We start from the raw sequence: 17,615 nt of genomic DNA, 5'->3' as shown, positions 1-17,615 counted from the left end.
CTCACTGTGGCCCAGGGGCTCCCACCTGCCCCCACAACTGCTCAGGAGGCCACAAGGAGCTTCCTTCCAGCTCCCTCACCCAGGGCCAGGTCCTTCCTTGACTCAGGCCTTTGTCCTTTACTCTCTGCCTGGAATGCTCTTCCTGGCTCACCCTTGGGGCCAAGGACTCCTCAAAATTAGGTCTCAGTTCAAATGCCATCTTCTCATAAGGGCCTTTTCCCAGCCACCCTCCAGTTACCCTTTTTGTTCTTCTATAGATCAATCATAATCTGAAATGCACTCATTTGTTTTACTTAAACTGGCTTCCCCCACTAGAATATAAACTCCCTGTTTGATTCCCTACTATATTTGTTGGACAAAAGAAACAAGAAATGTGCAGAACTTATTTGAAGTTTGAAAATCTACTGAAGAACATAAAAGTCTGTTTGAAAAAAAGGATAGGAAGTACACAAAGGTGTCAATTTTCCTAAAATTAACCTATGAATTCAATATTGCCAATCACTATTCAGTATTCCCCATAAAAATCTCAGCAAGATTTCTTTTTGAACCTCACAGAATGATTCTAAAGTTCATCCAGAAGAATACATAGACCAGAATTGCCAAAGTCTGAAAAAAAAAAAAAAAGAGTAATGAACAGATGACTAACCCTACTAGTATCAAAATTATACAACAACAGTAATTTAAAGAATATGATAACATATATCAAGAAAACATAACAGATTAGAAACAGTTCCAAACATATTTAGTAAACTGATAGAAGGTGCAAATCTGGTAACTGGGGCAAAGGCTGGATTATTCACCAAATGGTGCTGACACAACTGGTTATTTCAGGGGAAAAAACATACACACCTCTATCCCCCCAAAATATATGTCTACCTCATGTCCTATACTAGAAATGAATTCCAGATGGACCCCAAAAATTAGAAGTTTAAAAAAAGGAAAAGAAAGGAAGGCAAAGCAAAAATAATAATAATAAAATAAAAAATTAAAATCTAAAGACTTCTTTGTTTTAAAAATACAATCAAGGGACTTCCCTGGGGGCACAGTGGTTAAGAATCCGCCTGCCAATGCAAGGGACACGGCTTCGAGCCCTGGTCCAGGAAGATCCCACATGTGGCAGAGCAACTAAGCCCATGCACCACAACTACTGAGCCTGCACTCTTGAGCCTGTGAGCCACAACTACTGAACCCGCGTGCCACAACTACTGAAGCCCATGCGCCTAGAGCCCATGCTCCGCAACAAGAGAAGCCACCGCAATGAAAAGCCAGCAACCACAACGAAGAGTAGCCCCCAATCTCAGAAGCTAGAGAAAGCCTGCACACAGCAACAAAGACCCAACGCAGCCAAAAAAATAAAAAAATAAAAAAAAATACAGTCAAGGTATACAATCAAGTCTCTCACTCATGTGCCTCTCAGTTCTCCATCCTACAGCAAGCAACAAGGAATACCAGTTTCTTAGGTTTTGTTTCAGAAATATTCCGATATAAAAGTGAATATGTACACATTATGTTTCCTCTTTAAAACAAGCAGTAGCATACTATACTTAATATTCCTCACTTTGCTTTTTCAGTTTAATAGATGGATGAATATTTTAAATTTTAGACTAAGGAAGGTCTAAGCAGAGCATGAAACTCAGAAGCCATATATAGACCAATAATGAACACAGCTAACATTTAGAATTTTTACTTACCGTGTGCCAGCCACTATGCTAAATGTTATTTACATTATCTCTATTTCCATTCTACAAATAAGGAAATTAAGGCTTAGAGAGGTTAAGTAATCTGCCCAAGGTCACATAGCCAGCACAGTCCCAGTTGGATATATCTGACTACATAATACTACAAAAGAACAGCTGGGGGGTAGGGGGATGTGCACATACGTAAAAAGTGAATACCCTAATATGTAAACAGCTCTTCAAATCAATCTGAAAAACACCAATCCTATCAAAAAATAACCAAAGAACAAAAGTAGATAATTTCTAAAAGAAATACAACTCCCTTCATTGAAAAATGTTCAGCGTCAGTAGTGACTGATAAAGGCCAGTCAGAATCACTTTTTTTTTAATTAATTTATTTTTTGGCCGTATTGGGTCTTCGTTGCTGTGCGTGGGCTTTCTCTAGTTGCGGCGATCGGGGGCTACTCTTCGTTGCAGTACGCGGTCTTCTCATTGCGGTGACTTCTCTTGTTGCGGAGCATGGGCTCTAGGCGCTCGGGCTTCAGTAGTTGGGGCTCACGGGCTCCAGAGCACAGGCTCAGTAGTTGTGGCGCAGGGGCTTAGCTGCTCCCCAGCATGTGGGATCTTCCTGGTCCAGGGATCAAACCCGTGTCCCCTGCACTGGCAGGCAGATTCTTAACCACTGTGCCACCAGGGATGTCCCTTTTTCCACTTCTTAAATTGGCAAAATGCTTTTATGTGCAATATCTAGTACTGGCCAGGGTCTGGGGCATACCCATACACTGTGACAATATCCATCCAGATCTACACTATTCATATATCTGCAACACTACTTCAGAAATCTATGCTACAGAGCTGCTTGCATAAATATACAAAATAAATACACATACACACACACACAAATAATTCACTACAGCTTTGTTTTTCTGACAAAACAGTACTGGCTGGAAACTAATTAAACAAATTATAGTGTTTTCTTTTTATAAGTGGAATACTATGTAACTGTTAATGATAGAAGTAGCTCTAAAAATACCAACATGGAACAGCAGTATACACAAGAACAGCATATCATGGTCCCATAATACAGAAAATTACATACACACAGAAAAAAAAAAAACCTGAACGAATACACAACACTTAGCAAGTTACATCTAGGAAGTAGTGCTTCAATTTCTTTATATACTTCCATATTGTACTTCCGTAAAATAATGTATTACTTATAATAAATAAAAGACAAGTAAAGATTTCAAACTAACATACCCCCTTCACTCATTAAAATGGTTTTGTGTAAATAGGGAGTAACTTCCTCCACCCTTCCCTCCTGCTCAGTTGATGCCCTCCCCCTTCGCTCCTCCCATTCTCTCACACTCACACACAAACACACACACACACTCAGTTAGTGGACTACACACTCCCTACTTCTGGTATATTTACACTGTGTATATTTTAGGCTGTAACTCCTAGAAAGCACAAGTTTTGATTTCATTCCAAATACTTAAAAGTTATCGTTATTCAAAACTGAATTAAAAGAACTTAATCAAAAGTAATACAAAGTTAAATGTCTTTGAACAGGAGTTCAAAGGCATGATGATTACTACTTAAAACATTTCAAAATTATACAAATCCCTGCGCTGTTGCCAAGGGAAATGAACTGCCGAAAACAGATTACTCTGATGCTAAACTGTGTATGACAACAAAAATGTCAAGAAAAGAGCCTATCAGTTAAATAAAGTATGGGGGAGGGGGGAGGCAATCTGTAACCATAAAGGTTATGGCCCTCCTAACAACTTAGTCAAATTTTCCTAAAAAAATGTAACCTCAATTTATTCTGGTTTAATTTCAGTTTATGTGTAACGAAGAAAAAAAAACAGAAAAACACTCCAAACTTTATTCCTCAAGTAGAAACTGCCGGCGGGGGGCGGGGATCAAAATAATTTGGTAATCTTAACTTTTCTCTTCCTTTGTTCTTGACTAATCTACTCAAAAATTTAATTTTTGATATAAAACTAATCAAGTACTATTCTTTCAAAGGGATCCCTCCAAAGGGATTTTATAATAATCCTATAAACCAACTATTCCTAATTCACATTTTTTCCCTAGCACTGAACTCCAAAGTTCCCTGCATATATAAATTAACACATTTTTGTTCTAATATTACCTGAAATACAAATAATCTGAGATGAACTGATTCTGTGCTTACTTCCTCTTTCTCCCAAAAATCCCAGTAAACTGAGAGAAATACTTTTTTAAAGAAATGCTTTAATAATTCACTGATAACAAGGCTTCCCTGGTGGCACAGTGGTTGAGAGTCCGCCTGCCGATGCAGGGGACACGGGTTCGTGCCCCAGTCCGGGAAGATCCCACATGCTGCAGAGCGGCTGGGCCCGTGATCCATGGCCGCTGAGCCTGCGCGTCTGGAGCCTGTGCTCCTCAACGGGAGAGGCCACAACAGTGAGAGGCCCTTGTACTGCAAAAAACAAAACAAATCAAAAACAAACAAACAAAAATAATAATTCACTGATAACAGACATTTTATCTCACTGACACTGGTGAATTTCTACCTGTTTTTTTATTTCCAAAAACTACTCACCATCAAGTTCCCACAAGTGTATCCGTCGGCTTCCACAGCTGCACCAAGCAGCTGGGCTGCTTTTTATGCATTCAACAAATTTCTACTACACCATTCCTGGGGACAGAGTGTTATTCTGGGAGTGGGGGCAGGGGAAGGATCAAAAAATAACTGAGACACAGACATGCCCACAATGGGCTTATGGTCTAGTGGGGACTAAACGGGCATGCACATAAATAACTATGACGTTATAGCAGAGGCGTAAGTGAGGCATTAAGAATTTCCAGACCATAAAACACTTTTCTTCAGAGAAGAGGGAGGAGGAGGGAGACTGACTTCCTGGATGAAGTGATATGTGCTCAAAACCCCTCAAAAAATAGGCAGTATGTAGGTGCGGTAGAGTTTGGAAAAGTAAGGTAGGGAAATAGCATTCCAGAAAAGAGCACAGAATGGGAAAAAAACAACCCTTCTTAATGCAACACAAAAGAGGCATATTATTTAATAGCCCAAGTGGAATAAAAAAACATGCTATGGGACTTCCCTGGTGGCACAGTGGTAAAGAATCAGCCTGTCAATGCAGGGGACATGGTTTCAAGCCCTGGTCCAGGAAGATCCCACGTTCCGCAGAGCAGCTAAGCCCGTGCGCCACAACTACTGAGCATGCGCCCTAGAGCCCGCGAGCCACAACTACTGAGCCCATGTGCCACAACTACTGAGCCCACAAGCCTAGAGCCCATGCTCTGCAACAAGAGAAGCCACCGCAATGAGAAGCCCGCGCACCGCAATGAAGAGTAGCCCCCGCGCGCGGCAACTAGAGAAAGCCCATGCGCAGCAACGAAGACCCAACGCAGCCAAATATAAATAAAAAAATAAATAAAATTTATTAAAAAAACACACATGCCATGCTTCAGTATTCATGTGAGGACATTAGTTTAAAAAGAATACTACGCCTTTTCCTTTAAAACAAATTTTATGGCATGAGTACCTATTGAAAACTAACATTCTATATGAGCTTTTCAACACGGCATTAAAAAGATAGTTCATGTTTACGCTATTTATCTAAGCTTTCATATAACAATTGAAGTTTCTCACACTTAAAAAAAAAAAGTCCAGAAGTTTGAGAGTAAGTGAAGCAAGCAATAGCTAATATATAAAATAATTTAACCTATCTATTTGTATCTCAGAGGTACCTAACCATTGGCATAATAAAATTTCCATCACTGTAACACTTAAATTCCATTAAACATCAGTAGGTCCAGATAACCTTAAAGACATTTCTGTTTAAGAAGACAGAAGGTACTGTCATTTCATTTTTAATCATCATAGCAGATTAAAAATGAAACATAATTCCCGGTGATCATGTTACTAATGTAGATCAATACCAAGTTTTTTCAAGCTACATTTTCACTGCAGAAATGTAAAGTTAGGGGGAGTACCTAAATTCAATATCTAAGCTGAGTGACTGAGCACTCATTTCCCACCCACCCCAATTTTTGTTTTAAGTAGTAGTCAATCATCACATTGACTCATCCCATGGATGATATGGTGTCCCAGAAGGAGCTACCCTGGAAGGCAGAAGACTGGATTCTGCTACTGGCCAACAGTAACAATTTAGGCCAGACCCCTTCAATTCAGTGACCCTCAGTTTATTCACCAGTAAAACAAGTAAGACTAGATAATCTACATGACTCCACATTCTGTAACTCTATAAATTATGAGCATTTTATTTTAACCAATTTAGATTTGTCTTTGAGATTATTAAATAAAAGTAACAGCAGCACACATGGAAGAATCAAACTGAAGAGCTCCCCAGGAACATTCTTATGTCTTTGTATAGTCTCATTTTCACATGCAAAGAGGAGCACCTCCCCCCCCAAAAAAAATATGTATCTGAAAACAATCCAAGTAATATCCAAGTAATATTTTTACCACACAAGCTTACAAGCTTCTGGGGTAGAAAAAAATGGTAGAACAGTAAAAATGTTCATGGAAAACCACCACCACAATAATACCAAAATAAAAAACAGATGCTCTACATACAGTTATCGCTACATGACAGAAGCTTTCATAGCTTTTCAATACTCTTAAGGAGTCCTGATAGAAAACCAATGTTTTCTTTTTTTTTTTAGGGGTATCTAACACAAGATTTGATACTCTTTATTAAATTGCTATTTATTAAGATAGAATTCTCAAACTTTTTTGAGCAGCAATACTGGCATGGCTTCAAACCAGGTGCACTGAGAAACTCAAAGAAATGTGAGACCTTTGCTCTTCAGAGATCCTCACAATTTAGTTGGGGGAAAATAGGCCATAAATACCAGGGAAATTAAACAGCCATAAAATAAAAATACTAAATCAATAAGACAATTAAAGGGACAGGGCAGCATGACAGGAGACGCCAAGTCACCCCGAGCTGGACTGATCAGGAGAAGAAGCTGGGCTTAAAGTCAGAGGAGGCTGGAATGGGCAGCTCTAGACCTGACTGTCAAGGAGTATGAGGCTGTGGGGATGCATGGCTCCTAGGAGGAAACATAATAATAATATTCTATCTAAATGTACTTTTGCAACATTAAACCTGAAAAGGACAAAGTATCAATCTACAGACTGAGTTCTTTGTGCATGTAACTGATCTGGTCAACTTTATACTTTTATAGAATTTAGTAACATGCTGTAAACATAAGGCATGCCACACTGGTTGAACAAGTGAATGAACTACACACCAACAGATAAGTCCAGACATAATAAACCCTGACAACCTTTGTACCATACTCCAGTAAAATCCAGTCTCTGAAGTAAATGAACACAAGGAAGTAACTAAGTATTTGAGATCTCTACCATTCTCAGGCATCAGTTAAGAATTTGAAATTGCAATTAAGACAGGTCACAAAAAAAAAAAAAAAAAGAGACAGGTCACAAAATACAGTTAAAACTGAACAACAAAACAAACACAAAAAACCTGAGAAACAAATAGCCTGACATTTACCTACATCAATCCCTGGCATATTGAAAGGCCTCTGCTTTTCTCCTGCAGATAACAATGGCAAGACAATCTCCCACTTCACAAAATTTACAAAAAAAAAAAAAGCTTAAAAATAGCTTGATTAATACAAATATGCTTGGCCTTGGGACAAATTTTACTCAAATTCAAAGAAAGTTAATTTTGAGCATTCTGTGTTTTAAAAAATTATGTGGGCAGGGCAAATTCTTAAGTTTTACTACATGATTAAATCCAACAAGACACCCAGTTAAAAATATTTATTCCTGGGCTTCCCTGGTGGCATGGTGGTTAAAAATCTGCCTGCCAACACAGGCGACACGGGTTCGAGCCCTGATCCAGGAAGATCCCACATGCCGCGGAGCAACTAAGCCCGTGCGCCACAACTACTGAGCCTGCGCTCTAGAGCCCGCAAGCCACAGCTACTGAGCCTGTGAGCCACAACTACTGAAGCCCGTGCGCCTAGAGCCCGTGCTCCACAACAAGAGAAGCCACCACCATGAGAAGCCCGCTCACCGCAACGAAGAGTAGCCCCCGCGGCCTTCCCTGGCGGCGCAGTGGTTGAGCGTCCGCCTGCCGATGCAGGGGACACGGGTTCGTGCCCCGGTCAAGGAAGATCCCACATGCCGCGGAACGGCTGGGCCCGTGAGCCATGGCCGCTGAGCCTGTGCGTACCACAACGAAAAAAAAATAGTAGCCCTGGCTCGCCGCAGCTAAAGAAAGCTCGGCGCGCAGCAACAAAGACCCAATCAATGCAGTCAAAAATAAATAAATAAATAAATTTATTTTTAAAAAAATTTATTCCTTATAGATCATGGAGAAAATCACACCTATATAAATATGTCACAGCAGGTTAGCAGATGTATTTGGTTAGCTGTAATGTGAACACATTTCCCTAATTAGAATACAATGTTTATTCGTTCAATAAACATTTGCAGTGTCAATATCCTAGGCAGTGCCTTCAAGATAAAGTCAGAGAAGGGCCCATCCTGCTCCTCAATAGGAGATAAAACAGGTACGTACCTAAATACAAGGTAGAAAGTGTAAATGCCATGAGAGGAGATGTGTAGTTAAAGCATTTCAGGAGAGAAGAGGGAGCTGTTACTCTGGCACAGAAATATAACCTTTACGATCTCTGTAGAGCAATTTCATAACAGCTCTTTTAGGCTCACAACAGCAACTTAGGAGAGACGTTTTCCTGCTATCATAGATGAGGAAACAAGCAGAAAAAGACTGATCATGTTCCAAAATGACACAGTTAAAGGAGGAATCAGGACTCTTTGTATTGTATTTTCTCTGGGGTAGGAGTCCAACATATGGCAAGCCTTTTGTAAAAGGAAAGAGTATTTTGGTACTGCAAGCAATCACATCCTTATGTATGTATGTGCATATTATTTATATACATGTGTGTGTTAACCTTGATTTCCATTAACAGGTGTGCTTAAAGCAAGGCAAAGCAACTGTGTACTATAAATATTAAAATAAATAAATAAACCTCCACTGGATTTTAACAGAATGAGAAAATAAAGACAATGTTTCTTTCTGCAACAACTTGCTTATTTCTTCTGTAATCTTCACCCATGTCTAAAAATATTCTAAAATTGGTCTGCTCCTGAGGTCGGGCAAGTTAGTTCTGCCAATAAATATCTTTACGAAAGGATACATCAAAACATTTTCAAAAACTATTAAAAATTAAATAATGCCATCAACTCTTCAGTTATCCAAGAGAAAGTCACATGTGACCTATCAGCAGCAGTTATTGATCACGACATGTTGAACGAATGAATGAATATTTGTAGGCATTTTAAAATCCCAGGCCTGTTGCTCTTTACGCAACGTTCCGCCTCGAGTCACCGCCTCACCAAGGTGCACGCAAGGAATGTAAATTTCAGTACAATTAGGATATACTTAGGGAAGCAAATCTGATGCAGGTGAAAACACTAATCCCACAGATTAGAATCACCCACACCTCTGCTCTCCAAGGGAAACTCTGGAGAAGCGGCACTGTAGCATGCAACATCGGTAAAAGAAAACTGACACTCTGAGCAAACACTTTTCACAAATATCACCTATTCCCACCCACACCTTTAATACACGACTATACCTAATCCGGCTAATTCGAAGAATTCAGTCTCCTCGCCACTAAGACTGACTTCTCAGTTACAGTTTCTCGAATCGCTCCTCCCCCCAAAAGAGAATTCACATTAAACAGCAACGATAAAAGGCAGAAGGTACCGGGTTCCGATCTCCACCGTCCCCCCCGCCCTCCCTTCGCCATTACACCCCAAGTGGTTTGGTCGCAAAGGTGAACTAGTTTGCTCTTCAAGCACTTGTCCACCGCTGTCACCCGCCCTGACCCCTTGCACACTCCCGGGCAGCCACCAACTCCGCCCCGGAGGGAGAGCAGGCCGCCACCTGCGCCGGCCCCACCCGCGGCCCCGGCCCGCGCCCGCCTCGGGCCCCGCAGCCCGCTCCCCGCAGGACACCCTGGGCGCCCCGGCCCGGCCGCAACCCATTCTTCCTCCAAACTCCATAAGCCTCCCCCGCTCGCCCGGCCCCGCTCCCCGCCGCGCCCGGCTCGCCCCGGCCGCCGAGGGCAAGAGGCCGGCGGCTGGGCGGGTCCCGAGCCGCCGGGCCCGCGACGCCCCTCGCCGGCCGGAAAGCCTCCCCCGCGGCTGGTGCCCCGGAGCCCTCGGCGGCCCCGGGCTAGCGGGGGCCCGGAGGCCGGGCTGCGGGCGTCGGGCCTACTCACCGGGAGCGGACGAAGCGCGGCGGCCGACGCGGCCCCGGGCCTGAGGGGCAGGACGCGGCCTCGCGCGCGGCCCTGCCCGGGCCCTGGTCGGCGCGGCGAGCCGGGCGCTCACTCCAGCCGCCGCCGCCGCCGCCGCTGCTGCTTCGCCACCTCGGCCGCCATTTTGATTCAACCCCTCTCCTCCGCCCCCCCACCCCCCGGCCCGGCGACCGCGGCTGAGGCTGCTCCGGCTCCTCCTCCTTCCGGAGGCTGGGAGGCCGACTCCCTCCGCTGGCCGAGCTTCCCGGGCCCCTGGCGTACCCCCTTGGCCCGGCGGCGGACCCAGGGTGCTGCCGTCGCGCCCGGGACTCCCCGCGGGCGTGAGAAAGGGAAGGACGCGAGGCCGCGCCCCGGGCCTGAGAGCCCGGGCTGAGGGCGGGAGGGAAGCGGGGGCCCGGGGGGTGCGCGCGGCCACCCGCGCAGCTGCTTCCCGGGCTCAGGCTGCGTTCGCAGCGGGCCTGCCAGAAAGGCCGCGCGAGGCCGACCCGCCCGTGATGCCGGCCCTCCCTCCGGCCCCTCCGAGGAGCCCGGGCCCCCGCGCCCGCCAAGTGCGCTCTCGGCCTCACGCTCCCAGAGAACTGACCGGACGGGCCTCGCCACCGCATACTTTTCCTTTAGAGAAGGCGCCACTCCACATCCCGGAATTAGGGAGGAGAAACAAAGTCGGTGTTCACTCGGATAATTACGAGAAAGTCCGGGTTTTAAGAAATGAGTGAGAAAATGGTGACGTAAAAACAGGAGGAACTCGCACTGAAGATGCTGGAGGTTCTTTTCAGACGCTTCCCCTTAAGTACTGTGTGGACGGCAAGGGGGTTGGCTCAGCCCTGAAACGGAGCGTGCACGAGAGCTCGTAAAGGCCGCTTAAAGTAGCGCAGCCCGTGAAGAGGGGCTGGGAGGCGTCCGTGTCAGAGCACACAGCCCGACGCTTAAAGCCTCCGGCCGTTGGAGCACGGCAACCGGACGGATTTCCACTCGGAACGCGGTTTCCGCGAGCGCCGGTCTCCCGCCGGAGCCGGCCCGGCGGCCGCCTCCCCTCCTGCGCAGGCGCAGTGCCTCCTCAGGGCATGGAGGTGGTGGGTCTGCTGCTGTGTGTGGCGGCGGCGGTCCTGACATGGGGCTTCCTCTGGGTTTGGGACTCCTGGGAGCGAATGAAGAGTCCGGAGCAAGCTGGCCTGCCGGGAGGCGGAAGCCGGACTCTGTTGGTGACCGCGCACCCCGACGATGAAGCCATGTTCTTTGCTCCCACCGTTCTAGGCTTGGTCCGCATGCGGCACCAGGTGTCCCTGCTCTGCTTCTCCGCAGGTAGGAAGCTGTAGGCGGGGCGCGGGGAGCCGGGGCTGGGAAGGCATTTAGGCGCCAACCTGTCTCACTTGACTTCTTCCCGGAGGGGTCTCTGTCGGAGGGAACCAGGTGAATACACTGGAGGTCCTTTATCCGGGCGCTTCACCGAGAATCTGTGGCCCCAGCCTGAGGGCTGTAGGGCCGGCTTCCCAGGTGCGTTGGGAGGCGTGGGCAGCGTGCGAGCTCCGCTCTCCGCTAGCAGGATCCGGGAGCTCACATTTGCTTCCATTCAGTACCTACATCCGCGTTGGGAACGGCGACTGTGATCAGTATCCTGTGGAACCTTTTCATTTCCAGGAGGGCCAAGAATAACGACCAAACAATGTGGGCTGTGTCATTCCTTCAGTCCACTTTGTGCTAGAAAGATGCATGTATCAAATTGAAGAGAGAGTTCATTAGACTAGAAAATAATCTTATAGGTCATTTTAGAGTTCAACTCCACCCAGCTTTCACTGGGGCCTTTCAAAGAATTAAGTCCTTCTTTACCATACAGAAAAGAAGGAATGAGAAAACAAATTGACCATGATACTGGGTTATGGTGGTAATTGCACAGCTGTATAAATGGAATAATTGAAGTGTACATATATAATGGGTGAATTTTATGGTATGTAAAAATCATACCTCAATAAAGCTGTTTTTAACAAATTCCCAGTGACCTCTTTTCCCATTTGGTTGTTTCGTACCCGATCTTTTTCTATACAGATTTTTCTAGTAAGCACATTTTATAAGATTATATTTTTCACCGAATATTACCTTTTCATTAATTTCTCAAATATTTATTAAAGATTTTTGTGCACTGCTTACTATTAAAATGGCCAAAATCCCGAACACTGACAACACCAAATGCTGGTGAGGATGTGGCACCAAGGTACTCTCATTCATTGTTGGTGGGAACGCAAAGTGGTTCAGCCACTTTGTAAGGCAGTTAGTTTGGTAGTCTCTTACAAACCTAAACATACTCTTACCAAACCATCCAGCAGTAGCCCTCCTTGGTATTTACCCAGAGGAACTGAAAACATGTTCACACAAAAACCTGCACACAGATGTTTATAGAAGCTTTATTCATAATTGACAAAACTTGGAAGCAACCAAGATGTCCTTCAGTAGGTGAGTGGATAAATAAACTGTGGTCCATCCAGACAATGGAATATTAGAGGCAAAAAGAAATGAGCTATCAAGCCATGAAAAGGAAGAATTTTAAATGCGTATTACTAAGTGATAGAAGCCAATCTGAAAAGACTTTGTACTGTGTGATTCCAACTATGTGACAATCTGGAAAAGGCAAAACTATGGAGACAGTAAAAAGATCAGTGGGGATCAGGGGTTGGGATGAGAGGAAGGATGTATAGACAGAGCAGAGAGGATTCTTAGGGCAGTGAAAATACTCTGTATGGTATAATATAATGGTGGGTGCATGTCATTATACAGTTGTCCAAACCCATAGAATGTACAAGACCAGGAGTGAACCCTAATGTAAACCATGGACTTGGGGTGATTATTATGTGTCAGTGTAGGTTCATCGATTGTAACAAGTGTACCATGTGGTGGGAGATGCTGATAATGGGGGAGGCTGTACGTGTGTGAGGGCAGGGAGTATATGGAAACTCTCTGTACCTTACCCTCAATTTTGCTGTGAACCTAAAACTGCTCTTTTAAAAAAAAGTCTTCATAAAAAAACGTTTTTAATTAAAAAAAAGTCTATCTGCCAGGACTTATTCTCTGCCCTAGGAATAAAACTGAAAACAAGCTAGGTGAGGACCATGTCCTTCTGAAACTTATATTTTAAATATTTACCTATGTTTATAAGAACTAGATATATAGGCTTTTAAATGGTTTCATACAGATAAACCTTAATTTAGTTAGTCATCCCTTATTATACATATATTTAGGGTTTTTCCCCCCCAGGTTATCTCTATTACAAATAATCTCTTTATGTATAATATTTCTTGATTTGACTAACATTTTTTTCCTTCAAAATCTTTTGTTACCAGTAAGATTAAACCATTTTTCATAAATATTGAGAATTTCAATCTAAGCACTTTTCTTCTCAGTTTGTGCTATTAAGGATATTAACTGCAAATATATGCAAGTAATGGCCTCATTTTTTGTTTGCTTTTAATTTTATTTATGGAATTTCAATCTAAGCACTTTTCTTCTCAGTTTGTGCTATTAAGGATATTAACTGCAAATATATGCAAGTAATGGCCTCATTTTTTGTTTGCTTTTAATTTTATTTATGTTTCATATTACAACTATGGGAATCAAATTATAAGCAAAATTTGTTACAAGATGCCTGGATTTTATTTACAAAGTATTATAGGTACACAGGATTCTTTAATAAATTTCTCCTTATTTTTTAGTAGGTTGGGGCCAGAAATCAAAATTTTTTTAAGTAAAAAATATAACACCACGCCCTTGACACATACTAAAACTCAGTATCTTCATTGTTGTCTTTCATTGTTTCCTCTGAATCCAACTTTCTGTTTAAATTGTTTTCTCTTGTAATTTTTAAAATTACTTTTAAAATACCCAACTCATTTAAAAAATGTACGGACTAAACATTACCCACCTTCCTGATTTATTCTAACCTGAAAAACAGGAAGTTAATAACGTGATAGAACATAATGAAAGCTGTAATTGACAGAGAAAAGACTGTGGACTCAAAATGGGGAAAAGCATCAATTGGATTAAGGAAACTTCTCCAAAGAGCTTTTCTTTTGAGCTAGTCTTTAAAAATAGGACTTAAGTATACAGGAAATGGGGCAAGCCATTCAGGGCAATAGTAAAACCATAAGTAAGTCCTGGACTCATTTGAATAACTCATTCTAACTACATCTCCAGTTGTAAGGGGTAGGGAGAAGCAGGAAAAAATGTATTTTGTTATTAGTTGCTCATTTAATCCTCTCAGCAATCCTATGATAGGCATTACACGTATATATAATTTGTTTTTCTCATTTTTTAACTGTGGAAACTGAACCACGAAGTTAGGTAACTTGACCAAAGTGAAGAGCTAGAACACAGAGGAGCCAGGACCCAGTGGCTCTTTCCTGTTCTAAACCATTGCACCCACACACATTGCCTTGCTGCTGTATCAGTTAAGGAAGTAACCATTTTGATTCCCAGTGTATGTTCCACGAAATACCAGTTCCTCAAGCTGCTATTAAAAAAAAAAAAATGTTAATACCTTGACCTGACAAGTTTAGGGAAATCAACCGGATGTGCTATTCCCCCTTTAGAGGTGCACGGTCCTTATTAGACTATCAATATCTTGGAGAAGTCTCGCTATAAAAAATTCCTATTTAATTTTGTTTAGTCCAGCATTTCTCCGATTTATGTAACCATTGAAGTACCTATTAATATACACATGAGAGGAAGCCACAGTAGGTAGTAGGGTGTTGTAGAATGCATGTGCTGGAGAATTAACACAGCCAGTTCTGTGTTTTAGCAAGCTCATACTGGTGGCATATGGAGAACCGTTTGGAGGGAAAGACTGGAGTCGGGAAAACCAGTTCAGCCCATCCTTTCCCCTCCTGACTGCACTGCCACCTCTCATATGTCAGAGCTCCGTGTATTTCTAATCTGTATACTGTCCCTTCAGTCAGTTTGACATCCCTGTGCCAATATCATGCTGTAGCTTTTACAACAGTTAACTTCTGTAGCTTTTACAACACTGTATCTGGTAGGGCCAGCCCTCTGATCTGTTGTTCCTCAGGGTGTGTTTGCCATTTTTGATCTTCTTCCAAACATTTTATTTTTTTTTATAAATTTATTTTTATTTATTTTTGGCTGCATTGGGTCTTCATTTTGCTGTGTGCGGGCTTTCTCTAATTGCGGTACGTGGGCTTCTCGTTCTGGTGGCTTCTCTTGTTGCAGAGCACGGGCTCTAGGCGTGTGGGCTTCAGTAGTTGTGGCACGCGGGCTCAGTAGTTGTGGCTCACGGGCTCTAGAGCGCAGGCTCGGTAGTTGTGGTGCACGGGCTTAGTTGCTCCTTGGCATGTGGGATCTTCCCAGACCAGGGCTTGAACCTGTGTCCCCTGCATTGGCAGGTGGATTCCTAACCACTGTGCCACCAGGGATGTCCCTCACTATTGCTTTTTAATCATGAATAATTATTCAGAATTTTCCTTATTGAGATAAATTTAGATCCAGGCTCAAAAGTGTTAGTCTCATCTATTTTACTCTTTCTTTCTAACTCAATACATTTGGGATTTCTAAAAATATATGATCTTAAGATTGCATCTTATTAAGAATGGGATAAATGAGTAATATTTAAAATATGAATTATGGGAACTTCCCTGGCGATCCAGTGGTTAGGACTCTGCACTTCCACTGCAAGGCGCACAGGTTTGATCCCTGGTTGGGGAACTAAGATCCTGGTTGGGGAACTAAGGTTTTTTTGCCGCGTGGCACAGCCAAAAAAATAAAGTAAACAAGATAAATATGAATTATGTTTAAGAGAGTGATAGAAACTTCAGAACAGGACTCAAAGGTTACATATCTCTGGCCCTATTTTGTAAAAAATATATCTGTGTATATATACCTCGAAAATATCGAAAGCTGGGCGAGAAAGCCAGAGGACTAAAAGGATAGAAAAAAAGAATGTTATCAAACTGTTTATGACATGGCCCACACATGGAGGTCACTCCCCAGTATGCCACCAACCCAGGCCCTGTCCCCTTTTCCTCCTCTTTCCTATTTCTTTCTGAGAGTCCCCACTGGCGCCCCGCGCGGTCACAAACCCTTGGCCGAGTCTAGGAGAGTCTTGGTATTCGATGAACCAAACGGGTGAGTGGCTCTAGAGCCCCCATGCCTGTTCACTCGGCTTAGACAGGATTTATCCGTCTGTCTTCAGCTCGAGAGAGAGCTCCTCGCAAATCCCGCCTCTTGGGCCCCTCTCCTCTTGCGGCTTCCATCTTTCAAATTGCTCATCAGAGGGGCATGATCCTTCCCCCATGTGTGTGTGTATACACACACACACATATGCACATCGTGATTTCTCCAGCTGGGCTCTGTGGACACCTTCTAACGGAAGGTGGCCAGCTCTTTGGGTTTCAGCTCCTGGGGAACCCGGTTTGGGCTTGAGTGATACTGCCTCCTCTTACCTCTCCAGCCTAGGGCTGGTAGTTACTTCCTCCATCACTACACTCTAGGTCTCTCACTCTTCCCTCTTTGGCCCTCAATTCCTCCATCAGCTACATTTCAAATTCTTTTCGTTAAATTCTTACTGATGTAAATATTTGATATGGTTTCTGTTTTCCTGGGTAGACCCTAAGTGGTAGAGAACCTAAACTCCCCCATTTTATAGTTGAGACAATGTGGACCTTTTTTTCTTCCCAATACATTTTAGAATTAGCTTAGTCATGTTCAAGGAAAACCCTTGCTAGCATTCCTGAAACCCCGGAACTTAAAGAATCTCTTCAGGTTCACAAAGTTAGTGGAAGGCCAGGTATTGGGTCCACGATGCCTTGATTCTCAAACCACTTCTCATTCTAACAAATTAAAACTTCCAGGGTAGGAAAATGGGTAACTAGAGGAGTGGGAGAGGGGCTTTTTAAAAAAATATCTCTACGGTCTTGTTTCTTTGTATTTTTAACCATGTAAGTCTTTTTACCTATTTAGAATAAATAAATGAATTTTTAAGGTAAAACAAATGTCTACCTTTATACATTGTGCTGTGTAAATGTGGGTCTTTTACAAAGTGAATTTAATTTCTATTAAATGTCATTATGTTTGCTAGTTATTACTAAGTATTAGTTATCCACACACACACACACACACACACACACACACACACAATGTAGTTCTATATAAATAAATCTACATTAATCCCATTTGTTTTCTGCCTTCTAGAATAATGATCTCCAAGCTTTTTTGGGGTCACATTTTCCTATTGGTAAAAGCTTTTGAACATATACTCCCATTATATGTATATTTATTTATAATTATATTAAGTAGCTAGACCACTGAATTAATGTGTACAGTCTAAAACAATGAAAGTTGACATGTATAAAGGACAAGGTAAACAAATTAGGAGGAGAAGTTCCAAAACCTTTCCTCTACCCCAGCAGATGGTCCTGTGCACCCCACATGCACCCAGGGGACACTGTTCTAGAGAATGCCAGTCAGGAGCTGCTGGAGGGTCCCAGACACTTACTCCACTGAAGTGCTTACACGTTCACCAGAGTGAATGAAAATGTTGAAAATGCTCTCTGACTTCAACTCCCTAATTTGTTCTAAGTTCAT

The 17,615-nt window shown here is 43.1% G+C and overlaps 2 protein-coding genes across 7 annotated transcripts in view; one reads left to right on the top strand and one right to left on the bottom strand.

Annotated features, from left to right (window-relative positions):
- NCOR1 (nuclear receptor corepressor 1) overlaps positions 1-10,163 on the bottom strand; it is a 144,944-nt gene extending 134,781 nt beyond the window's left edge. For 2 of the 3 annotated variants that reach the window (XM_059997381.1, XM_059997382.1), the window contains exon 1: positions 9,993-10,162. The gene's annotated coding sequence lies outside the window, so the exon portion shown is untranslated. Of the gene's footprint in view, positions 1-9,992 lie in introns of all 3 variants that reach the window. The other variant, XM_059997383.1, reaches the window with a different exon arrangement.
- Positions 10,164-11,093: 930 nt separating this feature from the next.
- PIGL (phosphatidylinositol glycan anchor biosynthesis class L) overlaps positions 11,094-17,615 on the top strand; it is a 60,808-nt gene continuing 54,286 nt past the window's right edge. For all 4 annotated transcript variants that reach the window (XM_059997392.1, XM_069540093.1, XM_059997390.2 and 1 more), the window contains exon 1: positions 11,094-11,333. In XM_059997392.1, the coding sequence (XP_059853375.1) occupies positions 11,096-11,333 (238 nt within the window). In that variant the 5' untranslated portion in view covers positions 11,094-11,095. The remainder of the gene's footprint in view (positions 11,334-17,615) is intronic.

The sequence above is a fragment of the Delphinus delphis genome, chromosome 19 (assembly GCF_949987515.2).
Source record: "Delphinus delphis chromosome 19, mDelDel1.2, whole genome shotgun sequence".
In the NCBI taxonomy this organism is placed as follows: domain Eukaryota; kingdom Metazoa; phylum Chordata; class Mammalia; order Artiodactyla; family Delphinidae; genus Delphinus; species Delphinus delphis.
Note: the sequence above shows the minus strand (reverse complement) of the source record. Positions and strands in the feature narration are given on the sequence as shown.